The following is a 25,415-nucleotide window of genomic DNA, read 5'->3' on the forward strand; positions in this document are numbered from 1 at the left end:
TCGAAAGTATATCAGGACTGGGCAAGATGATTTTCCACTCCTATGAACAGAAGAAGGAAAGACTTGACTTCATGAAAATGTGTGCTGCGGAAGGCTGTTCAGCCTCGGGGAGCCCGGGAGTCACGGGAGGGAGACTCCGTCTTTGCTGCTTCATCTCAGATCCTGTCATTTTCTTCAGACTTCGGTTGTCGCCATTCACCTTCTTCCCAAAAGCTGACAAAACCCAATTATGTGTTCGGCAATTTGTGCTGCGACTAAAGCCTTCTTCCGAAAGCCTTTGTTTTCACACAGTTTGCTTAACTCCTTGAGCATCTCCAGTTGTGGATAGGACTGTTCAGTGGGCGGAATGGCTCACACTGTGGACGAAGCTTCGACTGCTCAGGTGATGTGTTTTACGTTCTGAGGCCGATATGGAGATTAAATCTCCAGAAGCTGCTATTTTTGCCCAAGCGCCACCATTTCCATTTAATCATTTCCCTCCTCCAAATTCATTTGCCTCAACATCCAACCACTGTGTCGACCATAATTTACACTGTGGCTTTCACCTCACCCGTGGAGTGCTTGCTGCTGATGGGTAGAGATGGGCTCAGTCTTGATGTCTGAGCTGAGGCCACTTCTCACAGTGACAGGCAGGGGACCGTCAATCCATTCAGGAAATATGTCTAGGGTAAGTTTACACTTGTGACTTAGAAATGCCATCATCTCTGTGTCCTCCCACGGTCTTCCCTCTGTGTCTTTACTCTGATTTTCACCTCTTATAAGGACATCAAGCAGGTGTTTTAGGATGCCCCAGTGAATGGCAGTGAATGGCGAGTGCTTGTTCCTGATTGGTAAGAAGAGAAATCAAATCATTATGCGTCTGCGTCAGACTATCCACTCACTCCTCAGCGCCTCAGTTTCTGTCACTGCTCACGAGCACCCATGCATTTCCATGTGCAGCAGGAAGCACCACAGACATCTTACTTCTTGTCACCTATTACCCTTTTTGCTGCTTAGCAACTGAGTCCAAAAACGTCACTCAGTGGATGTTCCAGCAACGCTAGGCCCTGATCCCTGCACTGTTCTCCCTCCGAACAAGGCAGGTGGTGAGCAGTCATTTGGCAGAAATGCCTGTGGTTTAGGTATCTGGGAAGCTTCCCTCTGAATCATTGCCCTGAATGCTGGGACCTTTCAGGGGTCCAGTCACATGACTTCGTGGCCATGTGAAATCAAAGCTCTGGTTCAATTCTACACTGCTGACAAGCAGAGGGTTCAAATCCTATTCCTAATTCTATGACTCTGCAGATGTATACAGCCAGTGTGGAACAACAGGTACCTTACACGCGAGCTTGAGTTTTTAGTCACCCACTTGATTTCCCTTCACTGGCCGTTCCTGTGCCAAGGGCTCCTGAGGTTACACCACGCTGAGCAGCTCCTCTCTCCCCCACACACAGTGCTCACCTCCCTGGGACCTGAGAACGGGGCCTGTTTTGGAACTAGGTCATTGTTGGTGCAACTGAAGATCTTAAGTTGAAAGCAGCCTGGATCTAGGGTGAGCCTCACATGAAGTGGCTGAGTAAGAAGACAACAGAGACCCGTGAGGAGAAGCCCTGTGACGGTAGGGAAATGAGTTGGAGTGATGTAGGGGCAGGATTCAGAGTGCCAAGGACTGATGACAGAGTTAGGGAAGGGCCGCTAGGGTCTTCATGAGTGACACAGACCTGCTGACACTTTGGCTCTGGACTTTTGGCCTCTTGAACTGTGGGATAATTAATTCCTGTTGTTTTAAGCTTCTTGGTGACAATTTGTCAGTATGATTCCAGGAAAGAAATACAAAAAGGTAGTCTTGATTGCCAACTTATCACAATGTAGACTCTCCTGGGAAGGGAGTCTCTGCAAGGAATTGCTGGATTAAGCTGGCTTGGTGACATATCTGTGCAGGACTGTCTTGACTCTATTAACTGAGGTTGGAAGACATCCTCGCTATGGGTGGGCTATAGTCTGGAGAAAGTGAGCGGAGCACTAAAATGAATGCATTAACCCATTGCTGTCTGCTCTTGACTGCTGCCCTGACTTCCCTGGAACGGTGGACTATAACCTGGAATTGTGGGCCATATCCACTCCTTTTCTCTTCAGTTTGCCTTTGTCATCATATTTTATGACAGCATCAAGAAAGAAAATGAAGACATCAGGCACACGGGGAGGAAGGACAGATTGACAGTTGAATTCTCGAGCTCTCCTGAAAGCTTGTCTTATGAATTTTCCACAAGCTGTAAATTAATTTATGTCCTAAAGTTGCTGCAGCACTCCACTCATATGAATTAGGCATGCAAATTCCCAACCACTTACAGATTCAGTGTTTTTTTCTGATAAGAGCATAGACTGCTAGGAAAAAAAAAACCCGGCTTGGGGTGTTATTAAACACATTTATCAACAAGAAAGCAAAGCGCTTTTTAATGATGCTGAAAGCAGGGTTGCCACTCTGTGAAGCCAACCCCAGCTTCTCTCTTCATGTGTGGAGAGTGGAGCAGGCAGCAGAGCAGGACCGCATGGAATGTCTGCACCGAATGCTGGCCTTGACTTTCCACATCAGCTCTGCCAGTTGGCATGGACACTGGCCAGAGGCTGACTCTTGGGTGGAATTTCTCAGCCCTGGCCATGAATATGAAAAAGAACTGTACCATCTAAAGAGCCAAGGATGAAAGAAGGCTGAATTTAGGACCAGGGCCCACGGATCTATAGTTCCACAGGGGTTGGGGTATATTTGGAATTCCCAAGGTGTATTTTGTAGTTTCCAGCATGTGGATGAAGCACAATGTGCATGGTGAGTTCCGGGGATCATTTCCAGGCACCCCTCACATACCAACATCCTCAAATGCTTGGTTTTATTACACAAAACTGAAAATACCTTCTCCTGTTTGTTTTAAATCAGCAATGTCCAACCTCTAGCCCATATACCTCATGTAGCCCAGGATCGTCACAGATGCAGCCTAACACAAAATTCTAAATGTATTTAAAGCGCAAGGTTTATCTTTGTTTTGTGTAACTGGATTGTCTGATTTGGGGCATGAACTTTGTAGATTGCAATGCCACATTGCAGTGTTCCACAAAATAAACATGCATGGGCTCTCACAACCTATGAGTCACAGGTTGGACAGCTTCAGTTAACTAGGTGTAGATGCTGTGGAAATGCTTGTTACATTGTACTTTTGAGGAATCCTGACAAGAAAATACCCTGTGGATGTTGAGTAAAGACACATTGTTTTTGTGCTCCCCCTATGAGATGGTCAGCTTTAACTTTCCACTTGACACAATGTAGGAGCACCTGGATATTTAGTTTCAGTAAATGAGTGTCTAGATCAGTGGTTCTCAACCCCCTTTGGGGCCTAACAACCCTTACACAGTGGTCACATGCCATATAGCCTTCATATCAGATATTTGCATTATGTTCATAACAATATTGTAGTTATGAAGTACAACAAAACTAACTGTATGGTTGAGAGATAGCACAGTTCCTCACAGGTGAGAAACTGTCTTAAAGCTTGCAGTATTAGGAAGGCTGAAAACCCCTGGTCTAGATCAAGTTTGCCTATAGGCATGTTTATGTGAGGTTGACTCAATTAATTAAATAGCTTCACACTGAGTGGGAGGGACACGATTCCCTAGGTAGCAGGTCCTGAACTATATGAGGGTGGAATGATCAAGCTGAACAAAAGTGAGAAAGCAAGCAAGCATGCATCCATTTCTCTTTCATGTGAACATCTCGAGTTCCTGACTTCTTGTCTTCTCTCCTATGATGAACAGTAGCCAGGGATTCTGAATTAAGATAATCCCTTTCTCTTAAGAAAATCGGAGGACTTTGTCAAGGCAACATGAATGAAACTAAAGCATTCCAGTTATCTAAGTCCCCAGTTGGATCATGTGTACATAGTACTGAGAGCTCTAGTTTTTTTCTAGTGGAGATCTAGCAGTTCCAGGTTGGGTGAAGACCTTAAGTCTGTGGCTTTGAACTGAGCCAATGACATGTGGAGAGACACAGTCAACACCAAATGTCATTCCTAGGCATCATGGTTGGGGGTGTACAGTGAAGGCCTTCCATGTCTGGAACTGAGATTTACAGTTTTAATACCATCATCTGTGACCCTCATCTACTCAGTAGTGGACCCTGGGCTCTGATGGCAGGGTGGGGCTTGAAGTCCTGGGTTCTATTCCCAGCATGACATAACTGGATGAGGCAGTGCATGCCTATAATCAGAGCCCTCAGAGGACCAGAAATTCAAGAACATCTTTGACTTACCTAGGCTACATGAGACTGTCTTGAAAAGGCAGGTGCCAGGAAGGAAAAAGAGACACTAAATTGACTGAATTTCTTTACTTGTAACTTGGAACGTCAGCTAGGTTTGCTCACACAACTTTCCCTTCCCTGTTGGATTGCAGCCAGTTAACCTCCAAAGCCACGTTTTTCCCCTTCTACATTTTCCTGAATCTTTGTGGTTATTACCCCAGCTTGGTTTCCCAGGAGAGTGCATACCAGAAGGTCTGATCACCATAGGGAATCTACAGATAGGATAGATGGTGAAGGGAGGCTAGGAATGCAGCCCAGGTGTGGTCTTAAGGGTTAAGTCCTGAAGGCAGATGGAACCAGGCTGGGCCTGCAGTGAGTCTGACTGTGGACCAGCAAGGAATCTCTTGGGGCTGTACCTTCAGAGGACTTTGGAAATGCTGATGAACATGAAGCTGTTTGTCCCCAGTGGTAGACTGCTGAGGAAGCCAATGGCTGTGGATGCTCAGCTCCAGAGAAGCAGGGAAGAGGGACAGAGGAGCCTGCTAGTGTCAGATCTGTGACAAATTCACTGCAAGGATCCAGTGGATCATAACCAGATCTAAATGACACTTTTCCAAACTGTGTTATGCCTGAGTAGCTGGACCTGTCACCAGAAAGCAGTATGTCAACACGGGTGGCTGATGTCTGGAGCCAAAAAGATAAAGATGTGGTCAACCAGGTATGCAGTGGTTGTTTATTAAATGATGTCAGAACCACCCTCCTCTCTTTCTGTGTGTGTGTGTGTGTGTGTGTGTGTGTGTGTGTAATTCCCTGATTTATATACATTGTAACTTATTAAAACAGCATTAGTCAATGGGACATTCTGGCAAAACACACCTGAACACCAAGGTCCCTGCAGGGGTCCAGCCCACTGTGGGCGGTGCCATCCCTAAGCAGGTAGTCCTGGGTTCTATAAGCAAGCAGGCCAAACAGGCCAGAATAAGCAAGCAAGCAAGCAAGTAAGCAGTGTTTCTCCATGGCCTATGCATCAGCTCCTGCTTCCAGGTTCCTTGAGCTCATGCTCTGACTTCCCTACATGATATGCTGTGATCCGGACATGTAAACTGAAATAAATCCTTTGCTCTCCAACTTGCTTTTGGTTGTTTTTATCCGAGTAATAGAAAGCAAACTACCATATCCTCTCAGGTTCATGTGTGTGAACACTTGGTCTCAATTGTGGTGATGTTTCAGGAGATTGTGTAGTCTTTGAGATAGAAAACTTAGTTGGTGGATATAGGCCAAGAAAGGAACAACCTGGCCTTTTCATTACAATTTCCTGCTTGGCACCATGTGAGAGGCCGCAAGCTCTCTAACCTTACACCAGTCTATTCCAGACACCATCCCTTCCCCCACAGTGACAGGCTGTTCCCTCTGAATTTATGAATCAATGTTAACTCTCCTTAGGTTGTTTCTGCTAGGTATTAGACACACTTGAGAAAAGGAAGTATTTTGCCATACCTAGCATTAAGAGGGAGGTTGGAGCACAGAGTTTAAGCGATATCTCTAACATCACTTAGTTGCTGAGTGGTGGAATTCAAATCTAGGTAACCTGGCCTCTATATTGATCGTACGAATGACTATCCTTTTACCCCAAAATAAGATCACCACGGAGCTAATGATAAAATGGGATTTATAAACTTTTTCCATGTGCCTCGTTTTTCATCCAAAAGGAATCTTTTCACAGCAGCCAGCCCCACCCACTAGACAATAACATTTGTTTGTTTTTTGTTTTTCTGGTAAGGATAAGAACCTGCCTCCCACGTAGAGACACAGACTCTGTGTTCTGGTGGCTTGCTAATCAGCGGGGAGCGCTGGCTATGCTTCCTGGGGCAGGTGGCCGAGACCCATGGTGGCGTTTGCCTTCCAAACCATAGAGATTACTGTTAAGATATGCACGTCGCAGCCCATGACAGCCACCTGAGCTGTGGCCCAAGTCCATTGCTTTCTTCTTCTCTCTCAACCTATAGTGAGTGGATAGAGGTGAAGTAAGGAATTTCTGGTCCCAGTAAACTATTCTGAGAGTAAACAGAGCTGGGTTAAAGAATGGGAGTCTTGCTAGTTAACGATTAACACAGCGACTCCATTCTAAACCTGTCAGGGGTTTGACAGCTCACTGGAGTCTGACTTTGGCTTGGCAAAGTTTAATATACAAGGAAGCAATGTGCTCATTGACTTTCCCATACCCCAGCTTCAGTTATGCTGTGAGCTAATCAATCCCCTTCATCTTTGTAAATAACATGTCTTTCCTAGTTATTGAGAACTGGCTGCAATTTAGTCAAACGCAAAAATATTTACCAAAGACTTATTATGCACTTGGCCCCATGAATATGGAGATTAGCTCGCTCAAACCTCCCTTCAGTTAATGAGTAGTTACGAGTGCCCCAGTGTTCTGGCAAGGTCAGGGTGCCGAGGGAGTCTTGACAAATAGGATAATTGTGACATTTGACCTCAGGTAACTCAGAATCTAGTCAAGAAAGATGATCAAGTCCTGTAGAGATTTTTCAGAATGGCATGTTTAGTGGAAGCTACCACACTACAAGACTGCATGCTCAATTGGAAGTTAGTCCCAGTCCCCTCTCGGGACACAGGAGGATGAAGCAGGGTGACGTGTAGATGCTGGGAGAAGAGCAAAGGATGGATTTGAAACAGCTGTACTAGGAAGGGAGGGACCTCTGTCTGTAGTATGCAGGTAGATCTTGGAGGTATGGGGTGACAGGACAGGAGCAGAACAGGGACCATGCAGTTCAGGGAGAAGTATGCTCTCTATGCATAAGACAGAGGGGTCAGGGGAGGGGAGTAAGCAGGGGGCGGGCATGATTGCCATTCTTCGCATGACTGCAAGGGAAGGTCAGAGGGGGAGGTTGAGAAGCCACTGTAGATGTGAGGTGACAGAAGAAGGTAGAAACCAAAGGGACCTCAGGATGGACAGATGAAAGAGAACAGAGGAGAAACACTGACCCACTCTGATAAAGGACTAAAGGTAGGATTTGAAGGGAAAGGAGACATAGATGGATCCTTAGTTTTGAGCTATTGTAGTAAGAAAAGATTAGTTCAGCCCAGCCTGGGGTGTGCTGGATGTACTGAAATGTGTGGTGAGGGGAGAGTGGATATCACTCTGTCTGGGGTCTGTGGCATCCATGAAGTTCAAAGTATCTTTGAGTCCTCCAAGAGTACTCTGGGGTAGGCATCAGTTCAAGCCACCTAAAGGTCAGAGATACTTTGTCAGGCTCTGACATGTCACTGAACCCTCCTCTGGAGGCCAGGAAAGTAGTTGTGTGACAGAAGCTGACAAATTCCAGTGGCCCCTCCAGGTGTATTGATTGGGTCAGGGGAAAGACTCAGCATGTGGAAGTTGTTGAAGAAGGCCTTTGGGAGAAGGCTCTTCCGTAGAGGTCAGGTAGGTACTTTTGAAAGGAAAGAAGGGGGGCTGGGGATTTAGCTCAGTGGTAGAGCGCTTACCTAGGAAGCGCAAGGCCCTGGGTTCGGTCCCCAGCTCCGAAAAAAAGAACCAAAAAAAAAAAAAAAAAAAAAAAGAAAGAAAGGAAAGAAGGAACCTGGGGTGCAGTTCAGTCGGCAGAGCGCTTGCCTAGCATGCACATAGTCTCATTCCTGAGTACCGCATAAACATGGCACTGTGACCTCAACCATTCAAAGATACAGGCAGAGGTAACAGAAGCTCAAGGTCAGCCTGGGCTACATGGCATCCCAGGTTAAAAACAAATAAAAGGAAAGGAAGCTCAGGGACCCTGAAAGGTGTTCACGACAGTCAGCAGTATGGTCATACATTGCTGATCTGCTTCAGTGCAGAGTCTGTAGTAGAGGCCGGTCAGTGAGGGCTGGAGGGTAGAGTTGCAGAGCGAGTTAAATGGAGACAAGAGATGGTATGAATCAGAGTGACAGCAGGAGAGTGGTGTGGGTCAGGAGGGTTGGCCTCATTGCCAGGGCTGGACAGACGGTGTGGAAGGATCAGACAGAGAACACAACAGCAGGCACAGGTGAGCTGTAGTGTGACCTCGAGACTGCTGGGTGCACCAAAGGGGCCCTCAGTGGGGACAGACCCACCTCAAGAAGGGAAAAGCACATATTAGAATGTGAAATCCAAAGAGCTGGGCTTTCCTGATGTCACCTCCTTTGTCCCCTGCGTGGTGTCTCATCCTATTCACCTGTGGTTTTGACTGTGTTTGGGGGAAAATGGAAGGTCCTTCATCTGACAGTGCCTCAGTGACCAGGCACTAATACTGGGTGGGTAACACTGGTGGGCAGAAGCCAGCAGAGCAAGTGGGTAGTGCATGGACACAGTGTCCACACCTGACCTGATTGCCGTCTTCTCCTCTTTTCCAGTCAACTTTGACCACTTCCAGATCCTTCGGGCGATTGGTAAAGGGAGTTTCGGAAAGGTAAGAACAATGTACTTTTAACAACAATAACAGATATGAAAGTCTTGATGCTTGGGTTTGAGCATGTGTGTCCTGTGGGTCTGCTTTTGTGCTGGGTGCTGGATGTTTTTGGTTGACAGAATATTTCAATTTGGTAAATCTGAGGCATGAAAGGAAACCTTAATGGTTTCCTTGGACCTTCTGGTCTTTTACTCTGAAAATGAAACAGAGTCTGGGCTTAGGCAACTTAGGGTGGCAGTTGCTTCAAAGTTGCTAGTGTCATGTCTTTGAGAATGTAAATGATCAGAGTGGATTTCTCCTCTCCAAACATAACACGAATTGGCACTTTCCAGCTCTTGGACATTTGATTTCTCTTAGAAAATTCACATTGATAAATCTTGACTATGTGGGGCTAAAGGGTATAAAATTAGGAAAGGATAAAGGTTTTTAGGGGAAAAAGGTTCCCCACACAAGCCCTAATCTGTTCTCAGAGAAACTCCCTTGGCAGTAATTATTCTAAGGACCTGTGAAAAGCCAGATACTCTGTTATTCTCATGTGCCGTGATTTACCTTTTTATAGAAAAAAAATGACTTAAAACTCAAAAAGTTATAACCAGTGCCTAGCAACTGTACATTACTTTTCTTACAGCCAAGACAGGTTGCCTGGTCTAAAAACCCTTGACAAAAATTATATTGGCTCGTGGTTTCCTGAGGCTTAGACCATTGTCATGTGGTGGCAGGGGCAGACGGTGAGGGCTTTTCTCACTGATGGTCAAGCACTGCCCCGAAACACTTCTCTTTAAATAACTAGTTGTGAGAGTTGGTTTATAGCTTCCAGATTTTACCAGAAAATCTTCCATCTGCTCGGAGCTAGTTAGTGTTTGTTAACTTGACACAAACGAATTGCCTGAGAAGAGGGAACCTCGATGGAGAAATTGCCTTCATCTGATTGGCCCATGAGCATTGTCTTGATTGATGCAACAGGTCCCAGCACTCTGTGAGGGTGGCCCTGGGTTGTACAGGAGAGCAAGCCAGTAAGCAGCATTCCTTCATGGTTTCTGCTTCAGTTCCTGCCTCTTGGTTCCTGCTCTAGTTTCTTCCCTGACTTCTCTAGATGATGGAATAAGCCTTTTCCTTCCTAAGTTGGTCAGTGTTTTAGAACAGGAAAAGAAAGCTAGGGCAGGTAATTTTACCTATTTTCCATACCTTGTGCTTTTAGGGTCCTTGCATTATGGAGTGGCTAAACTTTCCATTACGGACTGAGTAGTCATAAGAAGCCCTGTTTTATTCTGGAGGATTTTCTTTGCTCCCGTGGTGTGTGTGTGTGTGTGTGTGTGTGTGTGTGTGTGTGTGTGTGTGTGTGTGTAGGTACATGTGTGTCTACATGTATGTTGTGATCAGGAGTTTTCATCAATCACTTGACCTTATTCACTGGGGCAGGGTCTCTCAATTGAATCCAGAACTCATAGATATAAGGCTAATGTGACCGCTAGTTTGCTTTGGGGATCCCATGCCTACACCTTCTGTGTGCTAAAAATACTGATAGGTTGACATGCCCACCCATCTTTTTTTGTGTGTTCTGAGGATCCGGAATGCATCCCTCATGCAAGTTCTCTGTGATGATGTAACTGCCAAACCCTTTCTCTTCCCTGGCTTTCTTCCTGAGCCGGGAGAATAAGTTGCTCTTTCACTGTGAAGAAAAGTTCTCTCTAAGTTTTCCTGAGGCTTCTTCCACTCGATCCAGAATTCCCCTTTTTGTCACGGCACAGTGCTGTGACAGGCCTATGTCACATGGGCTGTGAGTGAGTTCATCAAAGACCAGACTGATGGAAAAGAAGGATTTGACGCAAGTCACTAGGAAGGCAGAAACAGCCAGTTCTCAGAGAAGGGATGGCGCCCTGGAGGCTAAGAAGCTTTCTTTTGGTAGATTGTTAAAAGGAAAGTAGGTAGTCAGATCTCATCAGAGGGGCATCCATGAGGAATGATTATCTGTGTGAACATTCGACTTTAGGTGGTCAGTTTTCTTATGGAGCTGGATTTTTTTTTTCTAGTTGCATATCACTGCCCCAAAGTCAGATCACTTTGCCGACTGTACCCATGGATGTAATAGTCCTATGTGGAGGAGGCAGGAACCTTGCCTTGACCCCAATCTGATCTGAGGCCAAACATCCTTGTTCTGAGGCTACAAATGCTTAGCACAGTCACCAGGCCAGAGTTCACGGTTCAAAGCTCCATGGTAGTGTTTGTCATTTCTGCTTGTTGAATTGTCACATGCTTTTCTCGTGCCCATTGATATAGCTACTGTGTCTCTCATTATTTTGAGAGTTACATTGTTTGGCTTTCAATTTTTTTTTTAAAGATTTATTTATTATATGTAAGTACACTGTAGCTGTCTTCATACACACCAGAAGAGGGCATCAGATCTCATTACAGATGGTTGTGAGCCACCATGTGGTTGCTGGGATTTGAACTCAGGACCTCTGGAAGAGCAGTCATTGCTCTTAACCACTGAGCCATCTCTCCAGCCCTGGCTTTCAAATTTTAAGGTAACCTTGTTTACATCAGGCAAATCCCAATCGGATATGTTGGTTCAGTCTTTTCATATATCATTGAATTTCATTTGTTCATTAGAGATGACCATGTCTTGGTCTGGGATGAATGAAAGACCAAAAGTTAACTGACCACTAGCATTCAATGCTCTGCTTCCCAACTGTGGATGCAGTGTGACCATTTGCCTCATGCTCCTCCCACCACACCTTCCCTACCACAATCATCTGTGTATACACAGACTCTGAACCAGAATAAAGGCTTCAGTGAGCTTTTGTAGGTATCTTGTCATGTCGAGAGAAAAGAAGTCACACAAGGTTGCCATCTGTGTCTTCGCTGATTTGGAGATGTTGTTCATCCATTTGAGATGGTTGTGTCCAAATTCCAACGTGACTATGGGGTTGTCACTTCTTCCCATAGGTCTGCCAGTGTGTGGACCTTGCTACTGGAGGTCTGAAGCACACACCTCTCTCACTGTTACTTTCTCAGGATGAATGGATCCCATTATTATGAAATGCCTTTTACATCTGCCAGTACTCTCATTTTAGTTTATATTTTCTCTGGGATCAACACAACCATTGTCATGTAAGTAAGCACTGTTTATGGGGGCATATATTGTATTTATTTTCATTATGCCCTTTACATTAAAAATAAATACGGTGAAGAGAGCATACAGTTAGGTTTTGTTTTAAAAAGATCTACTCTGCAAACTCTGCCTTTTTTAGTTGGATTGTTCATTTCATTTGTGGTGGATGTAATTCTTGGTACTTGTCTTAAGGTTTCATTGCTGTGAACAGACACCAGGACCCAGGCAACTCTTACAAAGAAAAACATTTAATTGGGGCTGGCTTATAGTTCAGAAGCTTAGTCTATTAGCCTTTTGGTGGGGAGCATGGCATCATGCAGGTAGACATAGTGCTGGAGGAGCCTAGAGTTCTACATCTTGATCTACAGACAGCAGAAGACTGTGGGCCATACTTCGCAGAGCTTGAGTACAGGAGACCTCAAAGAGAGCCACAAACAGTGATGCACTTTCTCTAACAAGGCCACCCCTCCTAATAGTGCCATTACCTAGGGGCCAAGCATTGACACACATGAGTCTATGGGAGCCATACCTATTTAAACCACCACAGTACTGTCTGGCCCACGTCTAGTGTATTTTTATTATTTTATTTATTACCCCATTTTTGTTCTGTACATCCCATTTTGTAGGTTTCAGACTAAGTATTCAGAACTTCCTTTTTTATTTCCCTAGCAAGGTAATAGCTACACTTTCCTATGCCATATTTTTAAACGGTCGCTTTAGGGACTCGACTATTTACTTCGCCTCATAATGTCTCCCTAAGATACAGGGACACAGGGATTGCACCGATCAGTCTCCACCCTCTCAGCCCTTCTACTGTAGTCGCCAAATCTTTGTGGTGTTTTAACACTGAAATCTCTAAAGATGATATTAGAAGGCTTTTAAAAGCCTAAAATATACTCTAGGCTTGTCTCTCGCCTTTCATAAAGTTTAGTTTTAAATATTTTATTAACTTTTGGGAGGTTGTGATAAATTCTATCTAGGTGGAACCTTTGCTTTAGAGGTAACTTCTTCTGTGGTTTATAGCTCCCCTCTTCTCATTTCTTTGGACCACATTGGCTTTTATATCAGGCGGCGATATTACAACAGCTGCTTTCATTAGCTCATGCTTTCTTCTTATCTCTTAGTTTTTCATTTCCCCTCTCCCTTTTTAGGACCAATTTTATATATTTTTAACTCTTTCCAGTTTTTTTTTCTAGTTGCATTATGATTGTACTTCCCACTATTTTTAAACGGCCACTCTAGGGATTAGAATACAAGTCCTTCACATTCCCCCATGGTCTACTGAGTGTTAAATGCTGGGGCTTGTATCTTTTATAGTACTTATTTCTGTATAGAGCGTGGCTACACCTGCTTCTCTTCTCATCAAGTGTCTCCAGGTGTGAATGACGTGCTAGAGAAGCTTGCACTGATTCAAAAACTTTTATAAGCCTGTGCTTCCCCCTCCCCATTGTTGTTTTACCTTTGGGGCAAAGTCTCGGGTAATGGAAGTTATCTTCAGACTCGCTCTGTAGTTTGATGACTGGGAAGCCCTGCTCCCTGACTCCCCAATGCTGGGATGCCAGGTCCCAGCTTTTAAAACACATTTTCAGTAGAGAATTAACTTGGTGAGTGCAGGAGATTCCGTCTCTTGTTGGGGATGGTATTCTTGTCCTGTGTATTTCTCAGCTAGCCTTCTTGCTGTCTACCTACTTAATGTTCTCCTTGGGGATCTGCAGGGCTGGGGCATATCTTGTGTATTACCAGAGGTTCTTCATCCCTGGATTTCTCAGAACAGCTATGACCCAGAAACCTAGGAGGCCTGTCCTTGACCCCAGTGATGGTAGCTGAACTTAACAGCAAGAACACAGGCCAGCATGTAAGAACCTTGCACATTTCAACACAAATGTGCCAATTCTACGGCTCAAAGAACCTTGCAGAACCTCTTCCAATCTGTGTCACAGTTGGGGTTTCATAGATTTTGTTTGTTCCCTCCTGTCACTGATGGTTTGGGTCCTGAACCTGCTGCATCTCTTTGTGACATCCTGTTTGACATGTTAGTGTGTGGCTTTGTGATCTTTCAAATTGGCTTTATCTTGTCACCGTCCCTTGACAGTGCTGTCTGCCTTTCCTGCTCCACCCTGTCCTGCTATCTGGCACGCGATCTGCTCTTGGCATCCGCTATCTAGAGTATTGATGTCTTAGAAATTTATAGTCATAGTTGATCTTTCAGAAGTCCCAAGTTTCCTGTCGTCTATTTGTTAAGCCACCACACAATATTGTCACAAAGACCCTTACATTCTTGGGATGTGGGCATTAATGTCAGGTGCTTGGGGTGTGGCTGGCTTGCAGTCAGGGACCAGAAGGTAGCTCTATTTTGATTGAACTACCAAATAATGGCCGTCTTTGTATCTGATTAACTCTCAAGGTGCTCTTAGCTAGAGTGGAGCCAGGAGAGACCTCTTTTAATAGGGAGTGAATGCTGGGAGCTTTGCTCTCTGCCTTGGGCAGGCTGCCTGTCAGCATTTATTAAGAGTTCCTTGTGAAGGATGACAGTAGTCTGGCTATCAGCAGGTACACACAGGACCTGCAGCAATCACGTTTCCCGTGCATTCCGGGAGCAGTCTCACTTCCCGTGTGCCACCAAAGTAAACAGCTTCCAATGACTGAATTGAAAAAGAAATAGCTTTAAAAAAATAACTCTTTTGGGTCTGTGTTCTGGGGTAGTTGAAGTACAGCAGATTGCGTTCTGGACACTTGGTGAAAGAAAATAATTTGGAGTTTGGGCAATTCTGGTGCATATCAGTTCTGGGCACCTGACATTCAACTTGGATGCATGTTTCTAACAGAGACTGGGAATGGAAAGTCACTGAGGGTCCTGGATTCCCATTGCTGTTCAGCCCACTCCTTATGGTAACAATATCCCTTTCTTCAGAGGACACATCAACTACTCACTGGAGTCCATGGTGTCACTTGTCACTATCATTGTCATATCCTGAAGATAGACATGAAATGTGAAAAGGTTTGACTTGGCAATGGGTTGAAGGCTCAAGGGGTTGCCATGACTCAAGCAACACCATCCATTTCAGTGGGTGGAACTGTCCTTTATGTATCAGAGAACAGGCTGACTCTGGGGGTGGCCATTTTTCCCACAATGACTGATGTTGAAGGCTTGTCTCAGAGGAGGAAAGGGCGAGGCTCTAAGCAAAGAAAGAGGCAAACACAAGCCGTGGCTTAGGGGCTGTGAGTCAGGTGGGCAAAATAGCACCACACTGGCATACTGCAGACCCTGCGGGCACTCTTTGACTTTTCATGGCAGAGCAGCAGAAGGGAATTCAGGAGGAGGTAGTCCCTTTGTGTGGACTTGAGCAGGAACAGGACAGAGTTCTTTTCTGGAAAGGGTGAAAAGGTCCTGCAGGAAAACCAACTCAGGGGTTTGCCTGGTGGTGATGGGGCCTTCCGTATGAGGACTGCAGGATTGGGGTCAAAGAAATGAAAATTCTTCTGCTGGCCAGAGGCAGCCTGCGCATAAAAATCACAGAATGTAGCCTGGAGTTGCATGATAATAGCCCTTCATGTTCCTCACAGGAAGTAAAGTTGAGCTGGCTTTGCTCCAATGATAACCTAGACTTAGTACCACCTTGCCATGCACAGAGACAAGTACTCCCCCCACACAAGCCCAGGTCAGCTGTTTTGTTCCAAGCTGCCAGGCCTGCACAGCTGCGTATAAATGTGGTATGGGAAAGTACTTGTTTAGGAGCAGAAAACTTAGCTTAGTATCCAGACAGTTACAGGCCCATCCAGGAGTTCTGTGGAGAGGATACTGCAGGTGCAAAGGCCCTGTGGTAAGTGCTGAGGTACCTATGGGTCACCATGTCTGCCTGATGAAAAGCATCATTTCTGCCAGGCAGGACTTGGAGTCCGTGCTTGCTCTGTTTAGGAAACTATGTCAGTTAATTAAGTTGTGAAGCAACATTTTGTGTATGAGTTTTGGCTTGCAGTTTTGGCCCAACCACAAGCCTCTGGGCAAGTTGCCAGACTCCCCCGGCTGCTGTTCTTATATCAGAATCCTTTTTTTAGAAAGCTTAAAGGAGAGGCTTGTATGAGCTGCCCTTACTCTCCCAGACGCAGTGAGGAAGGATGAGATCCATTTGTTTGCAATGAAATATTTATTCCTTTCATATTAATTAGTGCATTTGGTTGGAGGCATTCTTGGAGGACATTGTGGTTCCAGGAAATGACTTAATAAATCGCTAATTGCCACAGGAGATGCATGCTTTTTTACAATGCCTCCAAGCTCTGGCTGGGGCCAAGGACACTTCCCTGTCAAAGATGCTTGCTTCTCTAACCAGAAGGCATCCAAATCTTCAGTTTCTTCTACACTGAGCAATCCCTGGGCTCTGCTTCCAACATAGCTCATCCTGGACTTCTCATCTTTGTCAGAGACAGGGGGTGGTAAGGATGCAGACATCAAAGGTAAACCCTCATTGATCCGCTCCCTCCAATCAGGCCCAATTTGTCAATTCGGCATTCATCTAGGAGCTGACACATAGGTTAACCAGCTGATGAAGTTGGACCGTCATGGTTGACTCATGCTCCATCGCGTCATCATCTGGAGCCAAGTTTGACGAATGAGTCTTTGGGGACATTTTACATTCAAGACATGGAGGCTCTGAAGGTCATGACTGAAATCCAGGTGTGACCAGGACTGCTTCCTCCCTCCTTGGTTTGCAGACAGGCTCTTCAAATAGTCATGTCTCAGTATGTGCCTATGTTCTCAACCTCTCCAAATGAGGGCCCCAGGGAAGACTGGGTGAGGGCCACCCTGTGACTTTATTTTCCCCAATGTCCATATCACAGGCTTCTTTTTAAAGAGTCACATTCTACAGCGTGGCTTTAGGACTTCAGCATATGAATTTGGGAGATTATAATTTAGCCCATTACATCAAGTCTTGAAACATGTCACCCAAGGCAATCTATAACCCATCTCTGTCACCTTTGACACAAAATCTCCATGATGTTAGTTGAAGAGTATCTTATATAAACACCAACAAAAGTCCAGTGATTCAGGCTGTGGGGTACCAGGCCACGACAGGCAGTGTTGGTGTTTGAGCCAGCCCATGGCGGCCATCTTAAGAATCCTTCTCCACAGAGTTCAATTCTAACACTGCTGTCCTTGAATACACTGACTAGGGACCAATGTTTTACAATTGTCTCAGTTATGTTCCCATGGATGTGATAAATACAATGACCAAAAACAGCCTGGGAAAGAAAAATTAATTTCTTCTTACAGATTAGAGTCTATTATGGAGAGAAGGCAGGGCAGGAATTCAAGGCAGGCACCTGGAGGCAGGAAGTGAGGCAGGGACATGATGGAACCTGACACACTTCCTGACTTGCTCCTCATGACTTGCTCAGTCTGCTTTCTTATAACACCTAAGACCATCTGCCTAGGGATGACACCACCTACAGTGGGTCCTATCACATCAATCATTAATTAAGAAGACACCCCACAGGCTTGCCTATAGACCACTACCCTAGTGATATTTTCTCAATAGAGGCTCTACTTCCTATCTAACTGTAGCTTATATTAAAATGGCATAAAACTGTCCATCACAACGGTAAAGTCCAAAGCTTTAGGGGGTAATGGAAAAATAGCAGGTGCCAGCAGAAATGGCCTCCATAACCTCACAGGCACGTTGTAGAATAGGATTCAAAGAGTGCGTTCACAGGTCTGGATGATTGCCAGCACACTGGTTGGGGTTCTCCAGAGATAAAGAATTAATAAGGTGTGGCACACATAGAAACGGGTTAATCAAGGAGATGGCTCACAGGATTAAGGAAGTCAATAAATGGAAACTCACCAGGAAACAGACACAGCGATAGGGACTGGTAAATGCTAGAGCCCACACATGGTGAGATGGGACACTGAGGTGCTCTGCCTTTCCCTTAGGGTGGCTGGAGGTGGGTTTCATAGGGGAGACATCAATGGTTCGGGCCCAGACTTGAGGGCCCAGGTAGGAAGGGACAGCTTAGGCTCACAATGGGAGATGCATCCTCAATTCCCAGCTTATGTTGATGTCTGCTGTAACATGACCAGTCCTCCCAGGAGCCTGTGATGGCTAAGTTGCCAAAAGGGTAGCGAGAACCCTGGCTAGAAAAAGGGTAATGAAGATGTAGCTAAACAAGAAGTTTCTAGAAGGTTCTTATATATCTACCTGACTCTGGATGCACATCAGTGTTTATTAAAATTACAACCCCCCCAAAAAAAACCCAACTAACTAACCAAACCAACAACCCCCCCCAAAAAAAAATTCATATGCCCTCTGGGATTTCTGGGATGCTCATGGGTCCAGGCTGTCAGTGCTGGGTACATGAAGTAGATCGTGATGCCCAAGGGATGCTGGTGCTGTATGGATTCCTTATGGGCATCATCCTTTTGGTGGCTGCCTTGCTGGAGTTGTACCATCTTGGCATACACTTTCCTTAGCAAATACTGTGTTCTATACCAGTTAGTGTTTGTTTATCGTCCCAACACATCACAGTGACTGATTATAACCCCAAAGCCTAATTGATTTCTACTAATGAGAAGTTAATTGGGGCCTTCCCTTGTGGGCAACTTAGGGTGGCTTTGGTCAGATCACTTGTTCTTGCCTCATTAACTATGATTTCCTGTGGACAAGGCTTGGGGCAGCCTTACTGAGGAGGATCAGTGCCTTTTAAGGCCGATTTTAAGAATTTTATGACAGGAACTTCCAGGACCAAGGCAGAGTGTCTATAAGCCACAATGCTGATCTTCACATCTGGTCACCTGCTCTACATGGAAGTCACATGCAGCCATGTGCTGTAGATTCCTCTATGGCATGGCTGACTTGAGGTTTAGAGTTCATAGGGGCTGGTTTACAGGCATTGATTGGTCCATCACCTGGTAATGCCTCTGTGCAGCTGTTAATGGAGCTGTTAAAGCCTTGGCAGTGTCCTGGAAGCCCTAACCAAGTAGATGGGGGCACTCCTTCTTAGTAGGCCGATGAAGTCAACAGGTAACTACTCATCACGTTGGTAAGAGGAAGAAATAAAGTAGTCCAGTGATACACCCAAGTCCATTTTCAGGGTTCTGGCATGAGGTAGATATTACTAAGTAGCCATGGTCATGTGGTCCTGCCCTCCACTGATTCGTCATTCTCTTGGCTCTAGTATCTTCTGGCCTGGAATGTCAGAACCACGTGAGATCATTTTATGGGAGACAAGTCCTTTTCCTGTCTGGTACCAGGCTTCAGCTTTTTTCTTCTCCCAGTATGAGATTGTTGGTGAAATTCCAATTCCATGGGAACCATTGTTTTAACAGCCAATAGGAGGCTCACACCTGTCTCTTTAGAGCATCTTCCTTCCTGACACAGTGAATAGGCTTACTTTGCTCTCATTTTAATATTCTAGTAGTCTATATTCCATATTCTAAAATTTCATTGTAGGGGGTCTTTCCCCATCCTTTGCGTTTGTTTCATGGTATGGTAAGAAGGATTGGCTTGTTTTCCTGATTTTACCTCAGCACATTCATTAGTATGTAGAAAAACTGAATATTTTTGTATGTTGCTTTTATATCTTGCAACTCTGCTGAAGTGTTGATCAAAGTCAACAGTTTTCTGGTTGTGTTCTTAGGATGTTTTAAGTGCAGGGTAAGACTGTCTGTAACTAAAGATCATTTGGGGGGTGGGGTGGGGAATATAGGCCAGTAAGTAAAGTGCTTTCCTAGAACCTGAGTTTTACAAAAGTGTTGGGCATGGTGGTACGGACTTGTAATTCTCGCAATAGAGAGACAAGACAGGTGGATCTCTGGGGTTCTCTGACTAGGCAGGCTAGCCTACATGGGGCCTGCCCAAAGGTAGACTGTGTCTGAAAAGGAAAAGAAGCTGAGGAATGTAACTTTAACTTTTTCAAAACCTGTTTTTAATGATGGCTTTTAAACACTTTAATCTCCCTTTTAGCTCACCACCCACCAGAGGTAGTGGGAAAGAAAGGATAAGGGGGAAGCAGATCTGTTTGGAAAGGTTCTCTGAAGCAACTCTTGCCTGTGTTATCTAGTAATTGGTAGTTCGGTCACAGGTCAACAGGCAGAGGCAACTTGATCCAGTCACAAACACTTCACAGATACACCAGCAGTCCAGTTTGGTGGAGACAGGTTAGTAACGATGGTGAGAGAACCTAGCAGAGACAACTAGGTCTCAGCCTCAGCATGAGTCAGCAGGAAGGGTCAAGAGAAACGCCAGAATTTCTCAACCATGCCTCTCTTAGGAAAGTGAAGATCATCAAAAATTCTAGGCCAACAAGCATTGCACAGTTAGCTCTAGAAGCAAGTCCATCTCAGCTTCCGTCACTGTCTGTTGAGTCCTTTTTATACTCCTTCCAAACATCGCACGTCCTCCATGGGTCTTGCCTTAGCACATGGGTCTGTCTCAGCTGACATCACTCTGCCAATCACCTGAGTTGGAGGAAGGGGCGAGAAACTGAAGCACACCACCAGAATTATTTTTTGGTGCGTTTCTATGGAGTCCCAACAAATGCTGCTCAACCACATAATGTCATGTAGGGTGAACCAATACATGCATCCTCTTGGCAAAGAATCTTTTATCGCATGTCCTTTCACTTGCTTTGGCAGAATATGCTTTAGCCAAACATTCCTTCACAAGTCTGCCTTAGCCTTTCACTTGTGTCTGCTTCAGCCAAGCCTCCCTTCATGCGCTTGCCCCACCAGAACACCATCCAACCATCTTTCCAAAGAGCCCTTAAGTTTCCACTCCAGGAACAACAACCTAAGGTTGTCCTGGAGCCTCTACACACATGTAAGTACACACCCCTACCCCATCCCACCCCACCACCCCTACCCACACCCAACCCCCACCAAAGAAATCATAGAAAAGCTTTTAGTATATCTTTTAGCTGTTTATATTACATTCTTTCTCTTGCTTTATTATTATATAAGAATTCTGGCACTACGTTGAATGAGATTAAAGACAGTGAACACCCATGTCTGGTTCTTGATTTTAGGACTAATGTTTGTGGTATTTTCCCATTTAGTATAAATGATGGCTGTAGGGTTTTCATAGATAGCCTTGATTATGTTGAGTTGTGCTTTTTCTATTCATGATTTCTCCAGGGACTTTTAAAAGTTCTTTCTGCATCTACCAAGATAATCTCATGGTTTTTATCCTTGATTATATTTACATGTTACATTATACTTACTGATTTTTATGCATGTTGAAACGTCCTTGAATTCCTATGAGGAAACCAAGTGCACTCATATTTCGCAACCAAGTGCGAAATATTTTTTCAAACAGGTTCCTGAAACTGGTTTTTGAGAATTTCATTGATAATTTTTTACATTTCTAAACACTGGAGAAATTAATCATAGTTCCTTTTTGTTGTGTCTGAAACTGTTAGCTGCTATATTCAAATCATAGTGATGCTGGTTTCATAGAATGAGTTAGGAAGTGTTTCTTCTCTTTTCTATTTTATGGGAAATTTTGAAGAGCATTAATGTTTTTTTATAAAGGTATGGTAGAATTCAACATTAAAGCTATTGAGTCCTGGGCTTTTTTTAATTAGGGGACAATTACTGCTTCTGTTTTATTGCTACACATAAATGCAAGTGCACTATGCGTGTCTTGTGCTACAGAGGTCAGGACAATGGCTTCAGATCCGCTAGAACTGGAAGTTGTGGATGTTATGAGCAACTACATGGGTGCTGAAACCAAACTCAAGTTTTCTGCAAGAGCAACAAATGCTCTTAACTGCCACGCCATCTCTGCAGCCCCACTACTTCTGGGTCTAGATGATCTACCTATTGAAAATGGGGTGTGGAAGCCACCCATTAAAATTTTGTCCAGACTTTATTATCCTCTTTTTTACAGGCTTCTACTTGGTTGATATGTAGTTTTCTGTCTGTTTACTCTCAGTTTGTATTTTGCCAATGAGGCATGCTTCTTTTAGATAGCAAACTGTGTGTATTGATCCCGTGAGGTAGTCTTCATCTTTTAAATACATAATTGAGGCCATTTATATTTATAGCTTTAATCGAGAAACATTTGCTGATCCCTTTCATTTTTGTTGGTTTTTTTTTTCTGTTGAATTACTGTTTGTTTTTTTCTTATTCATCTCAGGAGACTCCTGCATGACAGAGCTGGGCAGGTTTGTTTCTTTCTTAGTTATGTGTTTGGTTATTTGTCTCATTGGTTTTTTTTTTTTTTTTGTTTTGTTTTGTTTTGTTTTTGTTTTCCTATGCATTTTACTTGTGACCATCTTCTTTCTCTCTGTGTAGAATTCTTTCAGATATTTTCCACAGCCTGAGATCAGTGTTTATGGATGATTACATTGTGATTCTCATGTAAGCTTTTCTTCATCAATTTTGAAGGATAGCTTTGCTGGATGTACCATTGTTGGTTGGTAGCCATTTACTCTCAGAACCTGGATGAAGTCAGTCTGTGTTTTTCTGGGTTTGAGCATTCGGCTAAGTGGTCTGAGATCATTTTGATGAGTTTGCTGTTGTAATTGGTATTTTTGTCTTGTGGCTGTAAATATTGTGTCTTTATTCTGTAATAATATAGAAATATTCTTTTCTGGTCATGAATGTTAGAGATTTTAAATATATCTTGTATTGTGGTTTATGCCTTTCCTTTGGTTTGTAATATCACTGAATAGATTTTCTGTGACTTTAGTTTAAAATTCACCTCCTTCCACCATGTAATTCCTAAATATTTTGTTCATGTTTCGGAATTCCTAAATGTTGTGGTCACACTTATTTTTTTGTTGTTGTTGTTGCTGGTCGAATGTTATAGTTTCTAAACTTCCCCTTTTTTCTTTTCTTTTTCTTTTCTTTTCTTTTTTTTTTTTTTTACAATTCTGATATTCTTTCTTCTTCTCGAACTAGTCTGTAGTCTGTAATGATTTCCACTATTTCGTTTTGTCAGCTTATTGATTTTTTTCATTTATGACATTTCTAATTTTTGCTGTTGTTCATATGGCTCAGAATCTTAATTTCCTTGCCTAATTTCCTATCCACCAATCCCGTCTTGTTATTCAGATCCTGAACTGCCTCTCTTCCCGCATTAGTTTGTTGGTTTTCACCCTCTTTGAACTTAACTCATGATTTTAAAAGTTCATTTTCAAATCCTTTGGTATTTTAGTCACTTTATTATCTTTAGTTTGCGCTCTTGAGATGTGATAACTTTTAAGATCAGTCATATTGCTTTCGATTTTTCATATATAAGTCATGTATTTCTGTTTTGAAATTGATAAATTCAAACTGGATGGCTCTGAGGGAGACAGTCCACCTCCCACCTTACTTTTTCTTTTTTTTTTAGTTGCCTTTTTTTTTTACAGTCCAGTCATTACCACTCCCCCCATCCTGTTGTCCCCTCCCACAGTTCCTCATCCCATTTCTCCCCCACCCCCCACTGTCTCCAAGAGGATGTCCCCACCTCTCACTTCCCCACTCACTGGAGTCTCGAGTCTCTCAGGGTTAGGCACATCTTCTCCCACTGAGGCCAGACCAGGCAATCCTCTGCTGTATATGTGTTGGGGGCCTCATATCAGCTGGTGGATGCTGCCTCACTGGTGGCTTAATGTCTGAGGATCTCAGGGATCCAGGTTAGTTGAGACTGCTGGTCTTCCTCCCACCTCATTTCTGTTGAGTGGTTTGTTGTACTATAGCACACGTGAGACAGAATCCACTCCTCTTCTCTCCCCCATGGAACTACACAGGTTTACAGAAGTGACTGCTAAATTAGTCAGCAGACGAAAGGCTCTTTCTGAAACCATACATCTGGCAACTTGTTTTAGATTTGTTGAGATGCAGAATTGTGCTGTCTCCAATCTACCATCTTACAGTCTCCTGTTTGGTTCCCAGTCCTCTTCTGGGAATGCAAATGAGAAGCAACAGAAACAAGAGGCTCTGATTGGTGACATTATCCACCCACTGCTGTCTGCCTTCAGACGTGATCTCAGGACTTCAGGAGTCTGAATTCCCACAGGCCCCTGAAGGCCTTTGTGTACTGCACAATTGCTTCCTCATACTTTTGTGTCTCAAATTTACTGTACACAGAAGAATTTCAGACCTTTAACTTCATGTTATTGATTTCACTGCCTGGAAAGATAATATTCGGGAAGTTTAACAGCATGCCCTATGTAATCCATTGAGATTCAGATGCCATGGATTGTCTTTGGACGCTCCACTGCCTTGATATCATGTAGATTCTCTCCCAGGGTGCCGGGTGAACTTCAAATGACTCAGTTCAGATAGAGGAGGAGAAGTGTGTCCAGGCTTTCCCCCACCATCCTGTGTCTGCCTTGAACAGATACAGAGTGTATGGCAGCAGAAAGATGTCTAATTTCTAACAGAGGAGCATCTGGAAATGTCAGGAGAAAACCAGAGCTCTTTAGCCCACTTCCCTGGCCCACTGTCTTATCACTAGCATCTTTTACCATATCATTATCCCCAGGAGGCAGTGTCCCTGGTCATTAACAGATGGAGAGATGGGGTTTGAGTTTTGAGTCTGAAGAAATAACTGAAATCCGCTTGTGCTTCACTTCCTGTATCTGCACAGGTAGGGTGGAAATTGCAGCCATGGTAGGTTAAATAAGCAACTCCTAATTTATGTTTTCCTGATCTTTATAGAACCTTATTTGGAAATACATTAGCAACCCCATTCCTGGGGCAACATTTCAAGACACCTACTTGGTATCTGAAAACTCAGATAGTATTAAACCTTATTCATACATACATGCAAACCTGCTTGTAAATAGTTTACTATGTGAAGCCAATGCAGTGTGAAATTAGCAGCAATGATAAAACAGAACAATTCTAGGAACATTCTGTAGTAGAAGTTATGTGAATGAGGTCTTTCTCTTCTAAAGCGCATTAGTGTGTTGCACTTGCCTTGCTCTTGTGATGATATGAGAGTGTGCAGACATGATTGATGTTGTGTGAGGGAATTGGCATTGATGCATGCTGGTCCTTAGGGGTCAGATGAACACAAGCAGTGTTATATGGCACCAATCTATCTCATCACTGAGAGGACTTCTGATTCTCCCTCCACATAAGCCCTCCTCTACCTTTCTTCTCTACCTTTCTCTCTCACTCTTACCGTATTTAACCCCTCCTGTTCCTTCATTTCCATTCTCCCTGTCACACCACCTGCATTCTATCCCCCTTTTCTTCTTTTTTTTTTCTTTTTTCTTTTCAGAGCTGGGGACAGAACCCAGGGCCTTGTGCTCGCTAGGCAAATGCTCTACCACTGAGCTAAATCCCCAACCCCCTATCCCCCTTTTCTTGAACCCCTACCCACAACCCCTTATAGGTTTCCTTATAGGGTTCTGTGGTACTCCAATTTAAACTCATATATTTAAATATTTAAAGCTAACTTCCACATATGAGAATAGGTGACACTTGTCTTTTGGGGTGTGGTTTCCTTCATCAGAATGATTGTTGTCAGTTCGATCCCTTTGCCTCTAAGTTTTATCATCTTATTTTTCTTCATGACTGAATAACGCGCACGTGTGCACGTGCACACACACGCGCACACCTCCCCCCCCACACACAATCACATTATTGATTTGCTAGTTGATGAACATCTGG

At 44.1% G+C, this 25,415-nt stretch overlaps 1 protein-coding gene across 1 annotated transcript in view; it reads left to right on the forward strand.

Moving 5' to 3' along the window:
- The window catches only part of Stk32b (serine/threonine kinase 32B), a 256,406-nt gene that overhangs the window by 55,851 nt on the left and 175,140 nt on the right, over positions 1-25,415 (forward strand). The window contains 1 exon segment of the mRNA NM_001107224.3: positions 8,645-8,700. Within this exon segment, the coding sequence (NP_001100694.1) occupies positions 8,645-8,700 (56 nt within the window).

This window comes from Rattus norvegicus, chromosome 14, assembly GCF_021556685.1.
Source record: "Rattus norvegicus strain SHRSP/BbbUtx chromosome 14, alternate assembly SHRSP_T2T, whole genome shotgun sequence".
NCBI classification, from domain to species: domain Eukaryota; kingdom Metazoa; phylum Chordata; class Mammalia; order Rodentia; family Muridae; genus Rattus; species Rattus norvegicus.